Raw genomic sequence first — 24,670 nt, 5'->3', positions numbered from 1 at the left:
CAGACAAACAGCACATTAGTATTTTTGCAAGGTTTACTGCCAGAGTGTGTAATGTAGCTTGTATCATATGCATCCATTTAAAGGCATAATAAAGACACAGCAAAATAAAATAAAAAAGTCCACGCTTATACCCTTGTGCATCATTAAGGTCCTCTGCAGATCTTTTTTTTTTTTTTTTTTTTTTAAACATTCTGACTGTTAATCGCAACTACATAAATTTGACTATTTGACCCTAATTTCCTTTAATAGATCCATTGTACAGTAGGTACACAAATAAGTTACATTTAGAGCAAAGATTATCCCCATTAAATTGGGCATTTTTTTTGTAAAACCCAGGGCCTTTTAATTATAAAATGATGCAGTCTTAGTGAGTCTCTTTTGAGATATCAACCTCAAATTTGGAACACAACTTTAGATTTATGACTTTGTCTTTCTAACACTTTTTTGGTTTAATGTTTTAGAAATTGTGTTGAAACCCTGTTGTAATTGTTAAAATGTCCAAGGATCAGCATTCTTCCCTAAAAGTGATCGGGCAGACCAAACCGTAAGAACTAGTCCTAGATTATGGGCTCAACCTCAATAACTGTTAAAAAGCAGGAGTTTGGAAATACTGGGGGTTTATGACCCTTTGTCTGCGAGCATGGTAATTTGCAAAGGGGTTGGATTGGAAGTTGTTATACAAACTATTAAAGATTCTTAGGACATTAATATTGCATAGGTATCAACATGTAATATTCACTCTCAATTAGATCATCCGAAGACAAATTGATAGAGACCAAACATGTTACAGTTTGAGTGATATTAACTAGTGATCTATTATAAGCATGCATAAAACAATATATAAAATACACAAAAACATATACATGAGCAGTAATAATATACACAGTGACCTGAAGATATGTGTGTTCATTCAAAGAAAGGTTTTTCTATGAATTAATTAGAGAAGAGTCCATTTTTATGGCATAATGTCTTTCCTATAGGAAAGAGGTAGTGAGATGCTCTGCATTTGCATTCCTTTGAGCAATAAAACTAGTATTATCTGATGGGTTGCCATGGGACCAGGGGCCTAAAGTCCTTGACAGTCCTACTGGCACCCAGTATGTGTATTGGGTGAGGGGTCTGTGACCATTTGTTAATCTAATAACTAATTGATTTGTTAAATCAAATGCAAAATTGTGTGTCTGATTGGTCCAAATGCTACAACATTAATATGTGCTTAATTAGTGCTAATAACTGGCAAATATTCTTGTAATGCTAATGCTAATAAATGCTAATAAGCAACTAGTTAAGACATCCTAAAATAAAGTGTTACCGACATATCTTAATTTTTCTTACATTAATGCATGTTGGTATGCTATATAATAGGTGTGACAATTGTACTGGTATTGGTACTGACTACTGAAATCTTTGGATCACTTTGTGAGTAAACAGAGTTTAAAGACATCCCATCTACCTCAAACGGATGTTATTAGGATCAGGTGGTGAAGTTATCATCATCCTCCTGTAAGAAAACACATTCACAAAATGTAAAATGAATAAGTTGTTTGATGTTTAAGTTTTACAAAATAAATAAATAAATAAGTACTCAGCAAAAAAGAAATGTACCTTTTCACTACAATGTTTTTGTTGTTGTTTTTTTTTTAAGATAATCCGAATAAGTTTTACAGATCTTCACTGGAAAGAGTTCAAACAATGTTTTTCATGCTTGTTCAATGAACATAAACCATTTTTCATGCACTTGTGAAACAGTTCTTAAGACACTAACAGTTCACAGGTGGAAGAAAATTAATGTCAGAGTTTCAATAACTTAGAGAGCACTAAAGAGACCTTTCTATTGACTGAAAAACAGCAGTGTAAAGATGCTCTGGGGCTCTGATCAGCTGTGTGAAGATAACATAGACCTGCTGCAGGAGGCATGAGGACTGCAGATGTGAACAGAGCAATAAACTGCAGTGTCTGTAATGTAAGACACCTAGTTGTTGAATCTTTATATGTTCATATATTTACACATAAAAAGAAATTTGCAAGAAAAAGCAGTTGAAAGTGGAATGAGGTTTCTTTTTCTGAGTTTACTAGAGACTTGAAATTGAAAGACTTTCATTCCCTGATAATTTAACACAATGTCTTAAACTGTCAGATGGTCATCTACTTCAGTATAAACTTGAAGTATTGTTTTATTTCAATATCACATCTAGAATTCTTGAACTGATGCTTTGGTGTTTTCCAAAAAGTTGCACTTTGAATCAGAATCAGAATCAGAATGAGCTTTATTGGCCAGGTACGTTTACACACGAGGAATTTGTTACAGTGACAGAAGCTCTACAGTGCAACAGAAAGACAGCAACAGGACAGGACACAGATATTAAAAGAATAATATACAAATAGGCAATGTACAAAACGTACAAAACGTTCATTATCAATGTGGATTTTAGTTTATTTGGGAGTTATTTGTGTTTTCAGATGTTGTGACATTGCCTCACTCGTGAATATCTGGTTCTGTGATGTTAAAATGAAATACAAGATGACTATTTACAGTGCATGATTTTGTTTTAGTCAACGATAAAAAATAAAAATAAAAAAAAGAATTAGAGTTATATAATAATATTAATATAAAAAAGTATTCATACCACTGTTCCTGTAATTTTTTTTTTGCACAGTAAATCTGATAAATATTTTGTTAAATCAGCTGTATGTAATACTTACATTCTGTGGTACTGCTGTACGGCTCCTGCTGCGACAGTAAACCACACCAGCAGCTACAGCAGCAGCAGCCACCAGCAGAACAACAATAACTATTCCTGCTACAGCAGCTGAAGACAGACCTGAATCTGAAACAGATACAGACAGTCATTATTACTAGAGTGAATGATAATAAATCCAATATTTAGCAATATCTTCAAGTGATATTTACTGCTCAAGGTGTGTGTGTGTGTGTGTGCATGTTTATGTGGTTTACGGGGACAAAATTTGTATAATAACATGGGTATGACAGAGGTATTACAATTTGAAGGTGGTTTATGAGGACACTGCCTATGTCCCCGTAAATCAAAAGGCTTAAAAAAACATACTAAATGGTGTTTTTTTTTTTAATCTAAAAATGCAGAAAGTCTCCTGTAAGGGGTAGGTTTAGGTGAAGGGTTGGTGTAGGACAATAGCACATACAGTTTGTACAGTATAAAAACCATTACGCCTATGGAGAGTCCCCATAAACCACATAAACCAACATGTGTGTGTGTGTGTGTGTGTGTGTGTGTGAGTTCACTGTGTGTGTGCACTTGGATGGATTAAATACAAAGCACAAATTCCAAGTATGGAAAACCATATTTGGCCACACGTCAAGTCAGTTTCTACTTCAGTCATCAGATGTATGACATTGATTAAACTGATAAGTGACACCTTCTAGCAACAGCAGGTAAAGCAGCATCACAGCACGCTCAGATCAACAGGAAGCAGCATGACTCAAAGTGAAACTGGCTGATATCCTTCATTCTGCATGTTCATAACATCAAAGTGTTATTGACTCAAAACAGTCCACAGTCCCAAACCCCAACACATATTGGGTTGTAAATTTTTTTGTTTTTTCTTCAATTCCTCAAAGGAAAATGCATTGAACTCACCAGTGACAGAAACACTGAATCTCTTCACTCTGGTGATGCTGGAGCTGCTGTCGCTGATGATCATCTGTAGTTTATAAATTCTCCAGAGTCTGTGGTTCTGATGTTTGTGATGGTCAGAGATCCAGTCTGATGATCCAGCTTCAGTCTGTCTCTGAATCTCTCTTTACACTGAACATCTGTACAGATCTTACTCTGATCTCCAGTGATTTCAGTCTCATTAAAATACCACGTCATCACATCATTTGGGTGTTTTATTACACCAGAACCTAAAGTGACAGATTCTCCCTCCTTCATTTCATATAGTTCAGCTGCAGAAACACCTGAAACACAAACCAACAGCTGCTGGAGGATCTTGTATTTTAAAGTGCATTTAAACACTCATTAAACACTCACCAGTGACAGAAACACTGAAGATCTTTTCACTATATTTGCTGCTTATGATTTCCAGTATATATTCCCCAGAGTCTGTGTTTGTGATGTTCATGATGGTCAGAGATCCAGTCTGATGATCCAGCTTCAGTCTGTCTCTGAATCTCTCAGTACCATTATTACACTGAACATCAGTACAGAAAAAACTGAGATCTAGACTGATTTTTGCGATGCGAGTGCTACTGAAATACCATTGAATAGCTTCTTGTTGGTTTGTTTTAAGTCCAGTGTGTAGAGTGACTGAATCTCCCTCCTTCACAGACACTGATACTTTATCTGAACCAAAACCAGGAGCAACTGAAGAAGATACAGAAGCAAAATATACAATTGTGCTGTGAAAATGTTTTTCTACAGGTCATAAACATATAGAAATATGTCTGGATTCATAATGTAGCATGCAAACAAACAGCAGAAGAGTCTCATGGATGATCTAATACAGAGGCTCCCAAACTCATTCCTGGAGCCGCCCCAACACTGCACATTTTGCATGTCTCCTTTATCAATCACATCTGATTCAACTCACCAGTTCATTAGTAGCAACTCCAACCCTGCGTCCCAATGTGCATACTATCCACCCTATCTGCCCTGAATAGTATTGAAAATTACTAATATCACATAGAATTTAGGATGGATAGTATGCACATTGGGACGCAGGCCAAGACCTGAAATGGGTGTCAGACAAAGGAGACATGCAAAATGTGCAGTGTTGGGGGGACTCCAGGAATGAGTTTGGGAACCCCTGATCTAATACAAACACACAATCCACTTCCTGATTCATCATTTCACCCCTTTCCCTAAACATACAGGCCTATTTGAACATTCAATTAATCAAACATGTTCATAGACTCATAATAAAGATTACATAAATGACTAGTACCCACACAAAAAAATACATAAGCGAATTATTTTACACCACATGAAGATATACAGTGCCGTGTTTCCTACATTTTATAAACATATTTTAGTCCTTAATCTCCTATAACGTGTGTAGGCAACATTTACGCCAACATTTTATGAATTTGGCAAAAGCTTTCAACCAAAGCGACTCACATTACATTCAAACTACACTGGATCAGTTTATGCTTGTTTATGTCAACTTTTACTTCAGTTAACGTACTTGTTTACGTCACGTGATATGAAACAGGACACCATTTTCACGCAAATGAAACTGACTTGATCTCGTTTCAGCTGCCATAGAAGCGTTTTTTGGTTTGTTGTTCAGATGTTTTCCACTGACCATAGATTTGTGTGAACAGTGTTAGGCTCTGTTCTCAGCCTGTTATCCCAGCAATAAGGGTACAGTGCCAAAGAAGCGTATAACTTAGGACTATTAGACCACAGAAATGGACGGAATAGAGATTGTAACGAGTAAGATCTCACCATTATAGAGTATAGTGACTGCGATTACATTAAAGAAAATCTTCATTATCACCATCAGAAAACGAATGCAGCTTCTGATCCATTACTTTGTCCGCCTTACAGCGGCGCACCTCCCATTAGACAGAAGATGTTATATTCGCATATTCGGACTTCTGCATTCAATTACTTTAACTACAATTGGAAGTAATTATGCCACCAAAACAATACTCGGTCAAGTAGGTTGACAATGATGTCACCGATCAGAATTTGCAAAAAAATTAACTTTATTGCTCATATAATTAGAAAGTTATTGAACGCGGAAATTTGTGAATGTTGTGAATGTGCGAATGTAAAACCAACGTTTGGTCAGTGACATCGAAGTACCGCGAGAGTGAGAGCTGACAGATCCTATGCTTTCGAATGACTCTCGCGGTACTTTGATGTCACACACTGACCATTCTGTGTAGCGCCGCTTAAAGTTGAACGCCCCTAAAGTGAAAGCAAACTGGGAGTCAGGTGTTTATTAAGTTATTAATAGTCAAATGATTATTTATTACTTCAATAATTCAGTGTATATATATATATATGTATGTGTGTGTGTGTGTATATGACAAAATTCACTGCATTCAGACCACAGATTAAACAGGTCAAAGCGAATGAGTCAAAATGATATGTGCTACATTGTTGAATGCTTCAATACAACACATCTTCCAAGTCAAGTCACCTTTATTTATACAGCACTTTTGAAGCAGCTTTGCAGTGATAATAGGAAGATTATGCATTTTGGATGTTGTTCAGCTGTTGTGGAAATAGTCTTCCCCTCATTGCAAAGCTTAGACTTTATTGGTGGAGATTGGTGCAGTTCTCCTCTGGCCAACAAATGAACACTGTATAATTATGATTCAGCCTGCATCACAAGTCAGATTGAGATCGGTAGCATTCAGAATATTTCATCCAGTACCTTCTGCTTAAAGATCAGATTCATCACGCTGGTATGGAGACTAATCTGGCCACAAGAGTCTGAGCAGCTTGACTGGTTCTTGTGGTCTTTGCTGAGGATCTGTTCCAATGGCTGACATGTTGACGAGGTCTTCACATGGGATCGTCATGAGGTTGTGTATAGGTGCAGGTCCACCATCTGGTCTGGATCCGGCTGACTGTAACCTTGGGATAAGGATGAGACAGACAGAATAATATTACACATTAATAGTACAAGTACATCGGATGTTGTGGGAAGTGTTCCTGGTTCCGGTTGATTTCATTTATGCAGCTGTACAATTCGAATTAGAATAGGGTTAGAGGTCACTCTTCTGTCGTAAATCGACTTGCGTACAGCTGTTTTCCAGAAGCTAGTTATATAGCTTTTATAGTACAAAAACCCATCACTTTACTTTAGAAGGCCTTTATTATGTGGATTACTTGATGGATGCAATTTTTCAGGCTTCAAAATCATATAAACCTAGGATGGCTTGGGGGAGTAAATCGTGGTTATATATGACAAAATTCACTGCATTCAGACCTTCACAGATTAAACAGGTCAAAGCGAATGAGTCAACATATGGATACAGTATTTTATTTGACTGTAAAACTGCTTGTGAGGTTCATAAAAAAAAAAAAAAAACAAGACATGAAGAACTTTTCACCTACAAGTTTATCCAGATCAAAGCACATCTCTGAAGGAAGCCAACCACAGCAGTTTCAGTTTGACTCAGAAGATGATCTGCAAGAGCAACAATGCGAGACAGAAGACAGTATTAACTTTTTGTTGTGTTTTTACTATACACAATACCACAGTGTAACGGAAGGAACAGAGGAAGCGTTCGGATCCATCTGCAGAGCTTTATTCATAAACATGATTAAAACACAGGCAGAGTCGAAGAACAGCAAACGGGTATGGCATGGGGCAAGACACAAGAGTAAGCCTAGGGCAAGTGGGGTCTTCGATCGGTGAACGTAATCCAGAGGGCTTGACAAGAGAGTAATCCGATAACACGAGCAATGGTTTATGCAGGAGCAAACAGAGTCCAAACGGAAAGACAAAAGAGCAATCCAAAATAAACAGGCAATAATCAAAACACAGATAATCCAAACAAGGAACTAGACTGAGACTAGAAAATAAGTAGGGCTGCAACTAACGATTATTTTAATAATCGATTAATCTGTCTATTATTTTTTCGATTAATCGATGAATCGGATAAAAGAAAAGAAAAAGAAAAGCATTCATTTCCAACCCTTTATTCAAAAACAGAACTAAAATCTTTAGAAAGTGCACAAACATGTTGCTCCTTGAACATCCCTGAGCTGTTATAATAATAATAAAATAAAATAAAAATGGACTAACACAAAAAACACACATGTATGCTTTACATCTGCCAAATATATAGACTTTTTTTTGGGGGGGGGAGTGCAAAAAATTTAATAATTTAACAACACTGCATCGTTAGCGTTGGTATTGTATCAGACACTTGCACTTAACATTATATGAAAATCAAGCTCAAATGGAGTTAATAATGTTTTTGACCAGAGAATGACGGAGATGGAGTGTTTTGTCTGTCATTAGAACGGCTGTACCTGTTATCTGAAGCAGCAAGTGCATTGCATTATATGCTTTCATCAACTTTTACAGGTTATATAACTTTGATTGTAGCTATATGGGCGCTTAGTTTTTTCTTGTTGTTTAATACACTTGGCCAAAATCTCAAATTAAGCGCTTATGCACATAATGCACAGGATATTTAAAACGATATAGACAGCAAATAACTAATTCTTCTCCACTCTTCAAACACACAAAAACATTATCCTTTACTGACATAGTGTTTGAGTAAAGAAAACGCTGTACTATTCAAACACCAATTATTTATTCACCCTTGCATTGCGAAAAAGCAGAGATCTCATCTCCAGGCTGTGCGCGGTGCGTCAATCTGAATGGAGGCGGGGTGAAGTTACGAGGTTTCACTGAGAGCTTGATGATCCAATAGCGTTACGAAGTTTTACTGACAAGTTATTTTAATGCTTATCATTGGTTTACTATTTTTAAAACTCTCTGATTTAAAATAATAAAAACGAATTATAAGCGACTCAAGTTTGGATAATTTTTCACAGCACCTGACTGGGCTAGGGTATGGCAACTGCATACTCTGTCATACGCAAACGCCGCCCCTGCTCCCACAGCTTGGATGACTTGGGTCGCACGGATTTCTCTGCTTCCGCCATGTATCTTTCCTCTACCTCCGCTCGTTTTTTTGTGTGGTTTTTTTTTTACTTTTTTTTTTTTATTTATGAGGCGCCGAACTCTGCTAGCATCCGTGCGCGAGAGAGACCGAGTGAACACACTCCGCTCCTCGCTCAACTTAAGTTTTTTTTTTTTTTTTTTAATAATCAAACGTCTCCGCGTCGCGCGACACAACGAATCGATTATGAAATTCGTTGCCAACGCTTTTAGTAATCGATTTTTATCGATTTAATCGATTCGTTGTTGCAGCCCTAAAAATAAGCAAAGGCTAACGAACAGGCTCCGTAGTGTAGCTGCACGAAAACAGTGATAATGCTAATAATACTCAGCAATCTGAATAAGGAAGTCCATGGCTTAAGTAAGGCCTGTGATGGGAATCAGCTGTGTAAATCAGTGCATTCAGCTGTGTGCTTGTCATCGGTGCAATGGATGATGGGAACTGTAGTCCGGGTGACGTGCAAGAGTCCATGTGGTGAGCAGGTGATGTCTGGTGGTGAGTGAACGGGAGTTCATAAACCAGATTCGTGACACACAGTAAATCAACTACATTTGAAAAATGCTGAGTATTAAATAATAAAATGAAAAATGTTTTCTACCAAGTCTTAATAAGCACCAGGAGAGCACTTATATGTAACTATAAATCATTTGTAAATTGTCTGTAAAGCGCCCACAAGGAGGGTTAAACTGTCGTGGGAGGATTCACACACCAGCTCAAGTGCTTTCAGCAGATAGTTTCAATAGATCAGACATTTCAGAAAATGTTTCATGTGTTTGCTTTGTTTGTGCTGGTGGTGTCAGACTGGTAAGTGAAAATACATATTTTTTGTTTTAATGTTAGTAACATTCTTTACATAATTAAATATCAAGTTGATTTTTTATTATGTAAATGACTTAGTAGCTTCATACACTGTCCTCTGGATAGAAATATCTCAGAAGCTTTAATCTGTGTAAAACTGGTTTATTCTCCAGGTGTGTTTGGTGAGTCGGTGTCAGTGATGGAGGGAGATTCAGTCACTTTATACACTGATGTTACTGAAATATGTGAAGGACGACGACATTATGTGGAAGTATGGAGCTGAAAACTCTCTCATAGCTAAAATTATAAAAGAAGAAATTCTTCTCCACATGACATTCTTGTTGGGAGATTCAGAGACAGACAGAAAAACTGGATCTCTGACCATCACAAACATCTATGATCACAAACACCAGAACTGAACACGTGGAGTTTATCAACTTGAGATAAGTGGAGTGAATCTGACATTGAAAACAATCAGTGTTTCTGTCTATGGTGAGTAGAGAACATTTGTTGAAATGTTCACATTTTTATTTACATAGTCAAATGTTTACTCATTTTATATTTTGAGATAACAGACACATTCAGTGACTGTTAAAACACTAAACACTTAGGCTCCTCAACACAAAATTTACATAATTGCAGCGAAACTGATATTGAAAACAATCAGTGTTTCTGTCTATGCTGAGTAGAGACATCATTTGTCCTGTTCTTCAAATATTCTTGTTTTATTAAAAGAGTATTCAGTACAACTTCAGCTCAATCAACAACATTTGTAGCATACTGCTGATTACCAAAAATATATTTACATATATTAACATATATTAAAAACTTTATTGATTTTGTAACATGTGATACTTTTTTCAGGATTCATTGATGAATTAAAAAAATAAAAATAAATTTTTTATAAAATAAGAACAGCCGTTTTTTCAAAAAGATACACTTTTTTGTAACAATATTGTCACGGTTCGCAGGTTCATTGACTCTCTCTCTCTCTCTCTTCCTGTGCCTGTGCGTGTGTCTGTGTGTTTGTGGGTGTGTGTTCTTCCGCTGATGAGCAGAGCAGGTTCAGCTGTGACTCATTCAGCTTCTCTATTTAATTTCTTGCTTCCTACCTTTTGTTGTCAGCTCGTTGTTGTTGATGTGTGGAGTCTTGTCCTGGCAGCGCTCCCGTGTCGACCGGGTTCTGTTCGTGTTCTGGGCTTCTGCGGTCGTACTGACTGGATTCCTGTTGTGGATGGTCTGTACTCAGGATTCCCGTTTCCAGGATTCTCTCCGGTTGCACCTGTTACTGGTCCTTTTGTCTTGCTTGCTTCAAGTTATCAATAAACTGTTTTACTTGCACTCGCATTTGAATTCTCTTTTTGCCGTGACCGAACAATCTGACCACCAATGGATTCAGCGTCTGAGCTCCAGAACTTCCTGGCGAGTAATGCCACCCATACGGATCAACAGGAGGATCATGGGACAAGCTATTCAAACGCTGCTGCTGGATCTCTGTTGATTATAATTGCAGTCATGGTCTGCTGCATCTGCAAGAAATGTAAAAAAGGAGGTCAGGAAATAAAAAAATAAAATAATGCCAATGTCAAAATATTCACCTTTTGTAAGAATAGAATACCTTTATTGTCATTGCATGTAGCATACAATGAAATTTTGTATCACTCATAGAAATACAACTACATCCATCTACATTCACACTCATAAAACCATACATGTATACAACCATATACATGTATGGTAAGCCACAAATTTTGATATCAGATTGAAAAACGTGATTTTAACGTGATTATTGTTAATGCAGTCCAGACCTAGGAGAAAAACAAAACTGATTCAGCATTGTGTAAAACACAAAAAATGGCAAGGTCATTTTGACTGTTGTTGTGGTCAGTTAGTCTGAATTAAGTTTTGTGTGCAATAGCATCAGATGGCCAGTGAAGAGATACGGATGGTCAGTTTGAATTATTACCTTCAGTAGGGCGTAACATGTAAATGATTTTATGCAACTTTAAGTGTATGTACTATATCAATTCTCTATCCCACCTCTCCTGCATATACAGTGCACAGCATAAATGAGTACACCCCCTCTAAATCTGAACAAATACAGCAATTACTCTTTACTTATATGACATGTTAGGGTTATTTGGATATATAGGCCTGGTTTCACAGACAGGGTTTAGGTTAAGTCAGGATTAAGCAATAGTTCAATTAGGACATAAGACATTTTTATAAACGTTCTTTAGAAAAAACATCAGTGGTGTGCATCTTGAGACAAAACAAAGGCACTGATATATTTTAAGATCAGTCGGTGCAAGCTTCTTTCAGTTGAAACAGCTCAGACTTACATTTTAGTCTGGGACTAGGCCTTGTCTGTGAAACTGGGGGATAATGTTCCAACAAGCCTGCTTGATCAATTACCAAAGAAGAATGTCAAAATTATTCAGCAAAATTTGATTTTCTTATCAAAGTGATAAAATGTTGTGTTGCAAAAATGAGTACACCCTCCTGAAAGTTACTAAATAAAACTAAAAAAAACTAAAAAACACACAAGTAATTTCCTGACAATTAAAAGTTAAAATACTAGGATACTAGTATTCTAATTTGTGGGTTTTTGTTAAATGTGAGCCAAAATCATGACAATTAAGAACCAAAGACTTAAACTACTTCAGTCTGTGTGCATTGAATTTACTCATAACTTTTCCACAACATTCTAATTTACTGAGATGCACCTGTACTTCAATTGTTTTTTTGTGAATTTTTTAATGTAAGATCAAAAGGATAAACAGTGCAGATTTATTTTCACAGCTGCCTTTGCTCAAATTTACCAAGGATGCCAATATTAGTGGAGGGCACTGTACACTTTCTGAAGAAAATCTTTCATTTCCTGAAGAAAATGTGAGTGGTGCTTGCTGTGGGAAAACTCGGCAGAAGGCACTAGTAGTAACTCTAATCGTGTTAGCATCATGCTAACAACATGCTAACAACATGTTAATTGTGTTAGCATTATGCTAACAACATGTTAACACAAGTAAATGTTAAAACAAAATTAGCATGATTAGCATGATGCTAGCATGATGCTAACAAGCTGTTTTTAACAAGAAGGTAACATGAGTAGCATGATGCTAGCAACTGTATACCCCCATTTCCCCATGATATACTATAGTTGCCGCTTGGACTTTTGACTAAGTATACAAAAAACTATAGATCTCTTGTAAGATTTGTTTTGTTTGGGTGATTCTAGAGACCTTCATGATTATGTAGATGTATATATGTCAACAAAAAATACTTATTAGTAACATGAAAATGACCTTTATTTGGGAGGGTTTGCCTTTCCCATGCTTCCTGAAAATAGGAGTATACTCCTAGGAAGTTGACAGTCTCATGTGACAGGAAGGAAGTGAATACCTTTTTTCCCCTTGAAATCATTTATTTGGTTGTTAGCTTGCATGTCATTGAGACATCAAACATGGATAACATCTAGAAATATACTTACAAAAGGAAAATTACAACTATAAACTGCGGGCTTAAATGGGTTTTAATGCTGGCAGCAGTGGAACCACTTGGGAGAGAACTGCCAGGTGACTTATTTCTTAGCATAAAAGAGGACAATGGAACAAGAGGAATACCAAATTATTGTCTTAAGTGTGAAAATATAGCAGAAGTAGCACTGACATTCAATGGACTTGTGACAAAGCTCCTGAAATAATCAGGTCTTCACTTTAAGTTTTCATTTAGTGGTGAGTGAATTTTTACTAGGAAAAGAGCAGGAGAAATAACATGCAAGTGTCTCAGAGCAAAAGCTATGAAAAGAGTGACACTTTATCTCACAGAGTATGATGCAGCCTGCAGAAGTGGCATGCATGGTTGTTGTCACCACTAGAATTACCTACTGCAGCCAAAGCAGAATAAACTCATTTAACCTCTTCCAAGACCCATATTTACAAAATAGAGACTTCTGGGAATCCAAGTCAATCATTTCGGATCCAAAAGCATCCAAAATGTTCTGGTGTTGCTAGAGGAGGAGTACAGTGAGAAGTGCTTGGTACCCACAGTGACGTTCAGTGGTAGTAAAGCTCTTATATCAGGATGAATGAGTGCTGAAGGTGTGAGGGAGTTGTGCTTTATCAATGCTGTCATGAATTCACACACCATTGTGTGATGGAATACAAAAACTTGAAACAAAGATGCTACCCTCCCCTCATTCCCTGCATTATTGGGCATTTTTTCAGCATGACAATGAAGATATTCATTCTCCCAAGGTGAAAATCCTTCAGTGGACATGTATTTCACTCAATCTTAACACTCTTGAGCAGCTGTGGGGGATTCTGTAGAGACCAGCTGAGCAAAACTCCCCATTAAAGACCAGAGCATTTAAGGAGGTCGTCCTCCAGGAGTTAAACAGGACAGATGTGAAAATTTGTCATGAACTTGTACACTCAGTGCCAAGAAAGGGTCAGAGCAGTATACTTAAAGTTCTGGAGGACATACTAAGTACTAGAATATTATACATTTGCTGAATTAAATCTAGGGTGTACTCATTTCTGCAATCCTTCATTTAGACAGAATTGGCTAATTTACTTATCTTACAGAAAATATTGGCATATATTTTGTTGTTTTTATTAAGTATATGTTTAATACATTTCAATGTTTCCATCTTTCCATTATATTAGTGATCATTAAGAAAATACATCTTTATATTTGTTCAGAGGGGGTGAACTCATTCATGCTGTGCACTGTATTCGGAAAATTAAACTAATTATATATAGACCTATTCATTCTGGAACTCAAGCGTGCGAGAGAAGCACTGCCTGGTAACGAGACAGTGTTGCCAGATTGGAAATGTCCAAGTATCATACCAGAAGCTCAAAATTATTGTATTTGGAAGAAAATTATCGTATATGTGTCAAACATACAGAATACAGCTATTTATCTAGACTAACAACTTTTTGACACAAACTGTAAATTACCACAATAGATAAATAATAACTAGGCGTAGGCCTACCTTAGTAGGCTACCTAGTAACGACCTCGGTTTGGAAAAGTCGACCTAAACTCGGCAGGAACGTTAAATTGTGCTCGTGAGAGTCATTCTCCACGATGCTTGGCCGAGAAGATGCAACGTGAGATGAGATGAGATGAGATGAAAGTAACACCACGTTTTCGGTGATCCGATCACAATGCTCAGCCTGTAGCGGCCCCTCGGATTTATTGATCAAGACGCAGAGAGTTTCAAACGGGTGTCGATTTATTTCTTGCTCTCAACGAGCACCATGCAGCACAAGTACCATGAACACCGTGAAAACTCATTCCGCTCTCCAAGGGCGCTAATCAAAGTGTTTCCGCCATCATCTAGCATGCTCTCTAGCTCGACACACTCTCACAGTTCAGAACATTCTTCCGACGACGCGCGAGCACCACATTGTGAAGAGAGTGTAGCAGGAAGTTTAGCGTCACAAAAAAAAACATTAGAAGAAAACGGCGCTCTTTTCAAAATAAAAGCACAGACGAGGAGACACTGTAGAACTACAATCTATTAACTCTTATGTTATGTTATGTTAATAAGTCTTATTAACAAATAAATATAATACTTTGCAGGAGAATATTAATGCAATTTATCAGACATTTACACAGCCGTTGACATTATTGTTTACAAGTGGTATTAACATGCGTTTCAACTAAGATTTACTAACTGATTATGTTGTCACATTACATCACTTTCACTTTCGGTACAGGAATACTAAATAAACGAACTCGTGTCACGTGGCTTACGTGAATGAAGATAAATTATTATTATTATTATTATTATTATTGCTTACTATTATTATATTCAATGATTAGATCGTCCATAATAATAATATTAATAATAATAATTTACTCACCGTAATAATCCTGCATGAGTTCTATTAGGAAGAATGTCAGCCTGTCGCCGTTCATTATCACCTTTTTCCATACAATGAAAGTGAATAGAAACTGTCGGTTCCTTTCTGCATAACACCGGAAGAAAGACAGTCAAATCTTTATCATCTCAGGTTATATTTAGACATCCGTGTTTGTCGTGGTTGGAGAGAGATGAAAGTGGTGCCTTAAGATCTTATCCTTTTTTTTTTTTTAAATCGCGCTGTTTTATTTATCTCAGAGAACAGATTTCTCAACTTAGAAATATGAAACAGAATGTCCCAGAGAGCTCATGTGGGCAATGACTCACAACTTTTAGTTCATATTTATTCTCTGACATTTGTTTATTCTCTGCTGTTTGTGCCACATTGATTATTTATTTATTTTAGTTTTTGCATGCATAGTGTTCCTGTGGCTCAGTGGTAGAGCATTGCGTTAGCAGCATAAAAGGTCGTGGGTTCAATTCCCAGGGAACACACATACTGATAAAAAATGTATAGCCTGAATGCACTGTAAGTCGCATTGGATAAAAACATCTGCTAAATGTATAAATGTAAATGTAATGCATGCACTCTCCTAAGTTGTATTCAGTGTTGGAAAGGTTACTTTGGAAATGTAATAGATTACAAGTTACCCTATTTAAAATGTAATAAGTAGTGTAATTATTTAATGCACTTTATTAAAATCTAATGTAACTGATTACATGTGATTACGTTTTGATTATTTTTAACTAACTGTTAATTATTTTCAGACATTTAAAGCAAGAAGGGTTAACCTTACAGCACTTAACACTGATTACTGTCAGATTTTCACAATCCTTTATCACAACAGTATGAAGAGAAAACTGGCAACAAGGACATCATCGCTCTCTAGTGTCCAAAGCAAAAAAGGAAAGAAAAAAAATCACATTTTACACAATAGAGGGCACTATAAGTAGATGTTGCGGTTTTCATAATTACTGCAGTTTATAATAATAATATATAATAATAATAACAACAACAACAACAACAAACTCAATTAAACACAGATTACTTCAGTTTATTGGAATAAATTATCTTTATACTGTCATTTATTTTCAAGTGGCGCCATCTGGTGTGTTTTAAATAACAGCAGCTAAACAGCATAACAGCAACAGGTGACTGCAAGTGTCATGTGACGTAACACATAATGTGAAAATTGTGTCACCAAACTTTGCTGTCACTTGATGTGCATGTGAAGTTGACAGAGATGATCTTCATTATGTTTTAATGCTAAGTCAAAGCTCACTTTTTCATTTATTGGATTGATTTAAAACTGTATTGTATGTTTTCGAATGAAAATGCAGTGAATGACTAAATTATAGTCACCAGTGATAGAAACACTGAAGATCCTAAAGTTGATGGTATCTTTAATTGTTAAAATCCAGACACTTGAAATTAAAGTGCTGTGAAATAGTTGTTTTTTAAAAGCTGGTTTTGGGTACGAGTCTATAATCTACTGACAGCTTTAGTAAACAAAATAGATGTCTTCTGATGAGATCTAGTAAAATAACTAAATCCAATATTCCTAGATGAGAGATTATAGTAGATTTTTATTAGATATATACACCAATGAACCATTACATTGGCCACCTAATAACCTGCAGGACCGTAGCCATGCGACGATGCATTGATTCGTCGAGGCGGCATCTCCTATGTATCTGGTACCATAATGTCAACAACTGGTCCTCCAGTTCCGTATATTGCAGGGTGGCAATGTAGCGCAATCCCCCTTTTACAAGTCGAACAACATTGGGATTGCGTCAGGTGAATTTGGAGGCCAAGTCATTGACTGATATTCACCATCATGTTCCTCAAATCACTCCTTGATAATTCTGGCAGTGTGGCATGACCCATTATCATGTGGTAAATTCTTAATTTACTTTTAATACTTTATATATACTACTTTACAATAATAATACTTTACTTTTTACACGTAAACGAGGGTCACCACCTGATTTTTGTATCCGCACATATTTTGTATGGACAGGTCGCACATGCACACTGAATTTTTGCAGTATTCAGTTGTTCCACAAGGTGGCAACACTGTCCTGGGCCGTTGTTTCACAGTAGAAAACAAAACTAAAGAGAGGGAACAACAACAAAATAGCAGAGAATGCAACAACAACAGACAGCTGCATTGACAAACACTTGTGAGTGAGAGGGAATGGGATAGCCAAGCTTTGGTTTAAAAGTGTTCAAAAATATCTGTTATCAGTCATAAATTATGAGGAAAAATAGAGCAGACACTGGACATGGATGAAGCTTTCAAATGCGCCTGTGTCGACCGCCTGCGTTCACGCACATCATCAAATGGAGTACACTTAGATTATAGATTTTGAGGCCTAAAGTGACCCAAGAAAACATCGCCCCCCAGCATAACACTGCCACTGATGCTGGCCTGTGTCCACACAACAGTGCATATAGCCTCTGACGGTAATCAGCGTTGAAATCTTGATTCATCAGACCAGGCCACTTTCTTCCAATCTCGATGATCTTGGGCCCATTTCATGTGTTGCTGGCGATGGCGTGAAGTTAGTAAGAACTGGACCCTATAGTATAGTAGTTTAGTAAAGTGTGACAGATGATTTTGCTATTGTTTTTAACAGTTTCTAATGTTTTTTTTCTCTCTCCAGGAGATTAAAGAAATTTACAACGCTGTAAATAGTAACAGCACAGGAAGAAACTTGTCACCTACAAATGAAACATTCATGCTCTGAATGCCCATCACTGACATGTGTTTGTCCACCCAATGGATAGAATATTAACCACAGCTGGTTTCAGTTTGACTCAGAAGATAAACCTCAGTAAAGCCGGTACTGCGAGATCGTAACACGGTTTTAAATTTGTATTCTGGGTTTTTCCATTCACTAAAATTTAGAATATATTTATACATAATTTTAAAATCACTATATGTTCACCATGAAATGTAGTTCATCCACAATTCACACAATAATGTTCTACTTGTAGCCATTTCACACAGTCAGGTAACTACACTCAGAAGAAAAGCTGTCACTGAGGCAGTTATATGAACCCTTCTAATTTGAACACTTACCTTTTGATAAAAAAAAAATCAATAATATTTTTTATCCATTAAAACCAGTAAAAATCTTAATAAGGGCTAGATGAAGTATAACATTATATCATATGCAAATGCAGGATGTGAACTAGGAGGGTCAAACGCTGTCAGAGGAGGATTCACACAACACTTCAACAGTTCTGCTGTTAGATCACACACTGAAGTGCTGAAGAAAATGTTTCACGAGTTTGTCTTGTTCTGTTTGTGCTGCTGGAGTCTGACTGGTAAGTTACAGAAAAAAATAAGGCTTTTTTTTCATTTTGGAGTAAATTACAATTAGATTATTTTAATCTGTTGTTATGTACCAAAGAAATCATGAATATTGAATATAATACAAGATCTACTAACTCTGAATTCAGGTCTCTTTTGGGGTTTTCGGAATGTTTCCAGGTCTGGAAAATGTCATGAATAATAATGGAAATCCCTACAGTGAATCAGTGAATGTAAATGTTCAGAAAGTGTGAACTATCTGTTGAGCTGCTTTCAAATGTCAGGCCATATGTTGTTCTTTTAAAAATACATTTCTAAACATAAATATATATATATATATATATATATATATATATATATAATTTCAAATTACTTCTGCAGCTATCATAACCATCTACAAATGTCATGGAAACTCACTAGTCAACATGCGCAGGAACCTTATAATGCATAGCAGACTATCTAGTGATCTAAATCTCTCATTTATTTAAATAAAATGTATTTAATATATTTAGCACAATTAAAACTGTACTTTCAATCTGCAATAATTATCATGTATTTATTGTCAATAAATTATGAAACTTTAAACATTGATTGTCCTCTACACTTTAAAACAAATTAAAGATTAAAGATGTGTTGCACCAATAAGGTAATTATTGTGAATATCCAGTGTATAACTGTGTATTTAAAACTGACATTTCTGAAACAGATCATTCTTGTGGTAGAACTGTAGCATTAAGATACTATGAAGGGGTCTCGAGGTTGCTGTAGTTCGTTATATGTGGTTTTTTTCCTGTTTCATAAATGATGCTGCCATATACTCTATTAATTGCTATTTTAAATATATTTCCAGCAATTCGTATGTGCTGCTTCAGTGTTTTCTGTCTGTTTGACTCTAACACTCTCTGTATTGGTAACAGTAGCGGGTTTCTGCTGATGTTCTCAGCTTCACATGTAAATGAAGCTGATTTCAGGGTTTGTAAACCATCAGAGGATTTAATCTGTAAAATCTGTTCTTCAGGTGTGTTTGGTGATTCAGTGTCAGTGATGGAGGGAGATTCTGTCACTTTAAACACTGATGTTACTGAAATACCTGAAGGCGACAACATAGTGTGGAAATATGGAGCTGAAAAGTCTCTAATTGCTAGAATGAACAAAAAGAAGCAAGACTTCTCATCTGATGTTCTTGATGGGAGATTCAGAGACAGACTGAAGCTGGACAATCAAACTGGATCTCTGACCATCACAAACATCACAACTCAACACGCTGGATGTTATGAACTACTGATAAGTGGAGCAAAAAGAACATCAAAAACATTCAACGTTTCTGTCTACGGTGAGAAGAAATCATTTGTCAAAATGTTCACATATTCTACTTACATAGTCAAATATTTATTTATTTTATATTTTGAGATGACAGACACATTCAGTGACCGTCGACACACTAAACACTCACTCAACACTAAATCTACAGATTCACTACAATTCACAATGTTGAAAATGAGACAATTATGTTCATATTCCTCTTATTCTCTGATGTTTCCAGCTCGTCTACTTGTTCCTGTCATCAGCAGTAACTCTTCACAATGTTCTTCATCTTCATCATCGCAGCAGAATTGTTCATTGTTGTGTTCAGTGGTGAATGTGAGTCATGTGACTCTCTCCTGGTACAAAGGAAACAGTTTATTGTCCAGCATCAGTGTGTCTGATCTCAGCATCAGTCTCTCTCTACCTCTGGAGGTGGAATATCAGGATAACAACACCTACAGCTGTGTGCTCAACAATCCCATCAGCAACCAGACCACACATCTGGACATCAGTCAACTCTGTCACACATGTTCAGGTACAGCAGCGCTGATATATGAGTTTATTAACTGACCTGATCTCTGTCTTCTGTTGTAGATCAGACTGATTCAATCACTTACATTAATGACTGTCTCTCTTTTACTCTCCTTCATATCCTCCAGATTCAGTTTCTCTGATAGTGTTGATTTCTGCTGCTGCTGGATCTCTGTTGATTGTCGCTGCAGTCGTGATCTTCTGCATGTGCTGGAAACACAGAAAAACTGATCAAAAAGGCAAGTATTATCTTCTCCTTTTAAACAGGTAAAATCAGAAATAATTCTTCAAAAATATGTTCTCAATATTTTAGCCAATGTATAGCCCTATTTTATCATTTAATTAAAATTATTATCATACTTTTCATTGTTATAATAAATGTCTATTTGTGTATAATGACACTGAGCGTCCTTCTTTACTCATCTCACTCGCACATAAAAACGTACTCTATTTTATCTGATCTCCATTTTATGAACATAATCTTGCATGTGTAAAGATGTGGCTGGTGCTCTGATATTCATATGAATGATAACTTTTGTTGTGCTTGCTGAACTTAAGTGCTGATTAAATAAAAAAAGATTGTAAAATACTTTGGTTTGTTAAAGTGTTATCACATTTGTGTTTGATTAATGTGTGATTTATGTGTCTCTCTAGATGTAATGAAAAACACTCTTTTAGCAACTATTTGTGTGTGGAAAAAGTTATAGGCCTAATGGCTATAATTAAATCTGTTAATGACTTTTTTTTTTATCTTTGAGTGTTACTTTGGTGTTAAATTTGAAAGTCTTGATAATAACACACAGGCTGTGAAGAACCAGATCTAATTAAGACTGAGTTTTGTGGTTTTAATGCATCTGTTATTGTTAAAACAGTTGAGACTTGTGAAGAAGAGATCACTTACGCCGAGACGACATTCTACAAAAGAAGCACACAGAAATCGGCAAGACAATTTATTGTTAATATGTTGAGTATTTGTATAATTGGTAACACTTTACAATAGGGTGTTATTGTGAACATTAGTTAATGTATTGACTAACTTGAACAAACAATGAACAATACATTTACAGTATTTACTAATCTTTGTTAACGTTAGTTAATAAAAAGTACAGTTGTTCACTGTTAGTTCACAGTGCATTAACTTAAACACAACTTTTGATTTTAATAATGCATTAGTAAATGTTTAATTTAATATAATATTGAAAAGTATGAGATTAAACATTCAAAATCATAACTTAAAAAGTTCTCATACACAAAGTTTAAATAATGAGATTAACAAGTTAAAATTCTAATTGAAAATGTTGAAATTATGACATACTAATTTTAACTTGCATATATCATTATCTGACTTGTTATATTTTGTAATTTTTAATCACATAATTTTGACTTTGTATGCCATTTTTTATTGTGATTTACCAGAGCATTTTTTTTTCTTATTGACACAATAACTACTTTTTGTTGGGCAATGTATTGTCCCAGAAATAACTGTGGTATTATTGCCATTTTAAGACCACTTTATGCCACTAAATATATAATGATAATATAACAGCATAATAATGCAAGTAGTGCAAGCATAATTTTGCATGCAAAAGACTGTCAAACACATCCATCTAATGCACGTTTACATAAAAAAAAAAAACATTTAAAAATAAATAAATAAATAAATAATCAGCACAAGCGGAATGCAAAAATGCATTCTCTCCTTTGTGAAAGTCCCTTTACGCTGGCTGTGAGAGAGCACCATTTTGCGTTGTTACATATGTACCAGGTCCAGAACTGTGAATTGTGGCTTTGAGTCGATTCAGACTTCCATACTGGAGTCTGGAGATGTAAGGAAAACACTGTAGGGCCTCAAATGTTGCCTTCTTTTAACCTGTCCGCATTTTACATATATTGTGCAATAACTCAATATATTGATTATTGCAACAGGTATAAGGCAGTAATGAGCTTTCATAGCATAATAATCTACCACACAAACGCACCATGTGCTTATAAAAGACTTGGTACTTTTTGGTACACCAAAAAAAAAAAAACACATTGCTTTTAGTATTAATATTGTTGTTATTGTTATCATTATTATTATTGTATATTGTGTCATATATATATATATATATATATATATTTTTTTTTTTTTTACAGAAAGTTGAAGAGGATCATGTGGAATATGCACCAATCAAAATCAGAAGATGATCAGACTTTAATGTTGTTCAGTACAAGACCCTTATTGTTTGATCATTTTCTTTGGGAACCTCCGGCAACGCCCTCAGCCTCTGTGGTCTATGGATGAGCATTTCATTGCAGCATTTTCATGTTTGCAAAACATAGATACAAACTAGTTGTCAAAAGGTGATAAAGTGAACTCTGCTGTGCTCTGGATTACGTATAACTGAACAGAAATGTGCAACAACAGCTTGAGAATGTGTTAACTGCTGGATGCTTGCATTAGATGGCAGGTAGTTAGTGTGTGTCTAAGGTGTTAATAGTGTCTGTTTGAGTGTGTATCTGTGTCTGAGGTGTCAGTATAATGTCTGTGTGAGTGTGTGTTGTGTGAGTGTGTCTGAGGTGTCAACAGTGTGACGGTGCAAGTGAGTGTGTCTGAGGTGTCAATATTATTTTTTGTGTAAGCGTGTGACGGTACGAGTGTGTCTGAGGTGTCAGTCTGTGTGATCAGCATGTCGTTGCAAGGATTTTTCATTTACACTCACATGAAACCGCTGACTTCTGCACTACAGGGAAGCCACTTTACTACAAAATACTAAACTCATTAAAGGGGTCATGACATGGATTTTTTTATAATTTTAAAATGTTCCTTAAGTGTTTTTTTTTTTTGTTTTTTTAGCCCTCGTTCTGAACCTTTCTCAGAAACAGCCTGTTTTTAAGGGGCGGGTCCTTTAAGGCTTCTCAGTAATCGGCCACTGCTAACATCACTGCATAGGAAACGGTATTAACGCACCCTCGCTATTGCATGTTTTGAGTGTTTTGACAACATAATCAAAATAAAACGGTCATTTCCAGACAAAGCATTATGAATTCATTTACTTACGGTTAGTGATGCAGCTGCAGTCAGATCTAGCACCGCTTCATCTTTCAACAAATGTTTCTTTGTGAACTCAATCAGAGCAGCTGAGTCCTTAGCCATCTTCAAGAAACGGCTAAAAACTCATCTCTTCCATCTTTATTTGACCCTCTAACTCTAGCACTCTCTATTCTAATTTTATTCGATCTATCTGTCTTCTTTTTATTTAAAAAAAAACAAAACAAAACAAACAAAAAAAAACACTGGGTTTCTTTTTTCTATATTCTACTCATTTTCTTAAAAAATAAAAAAAATAATGTGTACTGCAGCTAACCAAGACTTCTAATAGCACTTGCATGTTGTTGCTCTTTTGTTGGTTCTGATTGCTTCTAATGTCCTCATTTGGATAAAAGCGTCTGCTAAATGACTAAATGTAATGTAATGTCATGCAAAATCCTCCGATCAGTCCTCTAACACAACCTGGGGTGCCATTAAATAATAAACTACCCACTTGTTCCTTATGCTGGGATCCTTCTGATATCTGTACAAAGACACGAACAAGCTGTTTAAACCAAACGCATCAAATTGAACGTTCCTTCACACCATTTGCCTGATCGTCGACATACTCATGAAAAAATAAAATATTATATACTTTGTGTGCTTGATCTCATACAGTGATCCTGCAGTTAAGCAGCACTACACTCTCAGAAAAAAAGGTACAAAAGCTGTCATGTGCAGTACCTTTTCAAAAAGGTATCTTTGTATCTTATTTACCCATTAAGGCTGCATTTTAATACCTAAACGGACAAAAAGGTGATGCACCAGTGAGAGCTTACCTTTTTTCTCAGAGTGTAGTTTCAAATCTTGCTAAGCAGAACTATTCTGCTTTTTTTCTGCCAGTGTCTGGGTCATTTAATGAATAAGTGCAATGTATGATTTATGATTCATGATTTGTGCTTGATGGTGGTTAATCATTCATTTTGTTTGCATCAGCTTTGATGAGAAACTAACAAACCAGTTTTTTTTAATAGCCTAACATGACTTCTGTCCATACTAAACCAATGGTTGAAATTAAAAGTGTCAGATTAAGATCATAATCAGATCTCACCTTGAGTTTCCAATCATAACTGCAAAGATCAGATATGTTGAGTGCTCAGGACATCTGCTCCAGTTCCAGCTCTGTAACGCCGC

General features: G+C 36.0%; 1 protein-coding gene, 1 long non-coding RNA gene and 1 pseudogene across 10 annotated transcripts in view; 1 reads left to right on the top strand and 2 right to left on the bottom strand.

Annotated features, from left to right (window-relative positions):
• Window positions 1-1,474: 1,474 nt before the first annotated feature.
• On the bottom strand, window positions 1,475-5,567 carry LOC131530206 (uncharacterized; annotated as a pseudogene).
• Window positions 5,568-5,889: 322 nt separating this feature from the next.
• LOC131531361 (uncharacterized) overlaps window positions 5,890-24,670 on the bottom strand; it is a 38,364-nt gene continuing 19,583 nt past the window's right edge. For 5 of the 6 annotated variants that reach the window (XR_009268657.1, XR_009268662.1, XR_009268658.1 and 2 more), the window contains 5 exons: window positions 24,588-24,670; window positions 20,553-20,676; window positions 10,546-10,962; window positions 7,053-7,125; window positions 5,890-6,569 (listed from right to left, as the gene is read on the bottom strand). This is a non-coding gene — a long non-coding RNA (uncharacterized LOC131531361). Of the gene's footprint in view, window positions 6,570-7,052; window positions 7,126-10,545; window positions 10,963-20,552; window positions 20,677-23,990; window positions 24,021-24,587 lie in introns of all 6 variants that reach the window. The other variant, XR_009268659.1, reaches the window with a different exon arrangement.
• On the top strand, window positions 15,561-23,796 carry LOC131531331 (SLAM family member 9-like). 4 transcript variants are annotated; one of them, XM_058762010.1, is made up of 4 exons: window positions 15,561-18,644; window positions 19,649-20,470; window positions 20,595-20,705; window positions 21,339-22,584. In XM_058762010.1, the coding sequence occupies exons 1-4, from the start codon at window positions 18,467-18,469 to the stop codon at window positions 21,464-21,466; spliced, it is 1,239 nt and encodes a 412-aa protein (XP_058617993.1). In that variant the 5' UTR covers window positions 15,561-18,466; the 3' UTR covers window positions 21,467-22,584. The 4 variants fall into 4 exon arrangements, with proteins under 4 accessions (XP_058617993.1, XP_058617992.1, XP_058617994.1 ...); XM_058762009.1 differs by lacking the exon at window positions 15,561-18,644 and adding an exon at window positions 22,603-23,796 and having other exon boundaries at window positions 18,857-20,470; window positions 21,339-21,406; XM_058762011.1 differs by lacking the exon at window positions 15,561-18,644 and having other exon boundaries at window positions 18,857-19,963; window positions 20,174-20,470.

The sequence above is a fragment of the Onychostoma macrolepis genome, chromosome 22, assembly GCF_012432095.1.
Source record: "Onychostoma macrolepis isolate SWU-2019 chromosome 22, ASM1243209v1, whole genome shotgun sequence".
In the NCBI taxonomy this organism is placed as follows: domain Eukaryota; kingdom Metazoa; phylum Chordata; class Actinopteri; order Cypriniformes; family Cyprinidae; genus Onychostoma; species Onychostoma macrolepis.
Note: the sequence above shows the minus strand (reverse complement) of the source record. Positions and strands in the feature narration are given on the sequence as shown.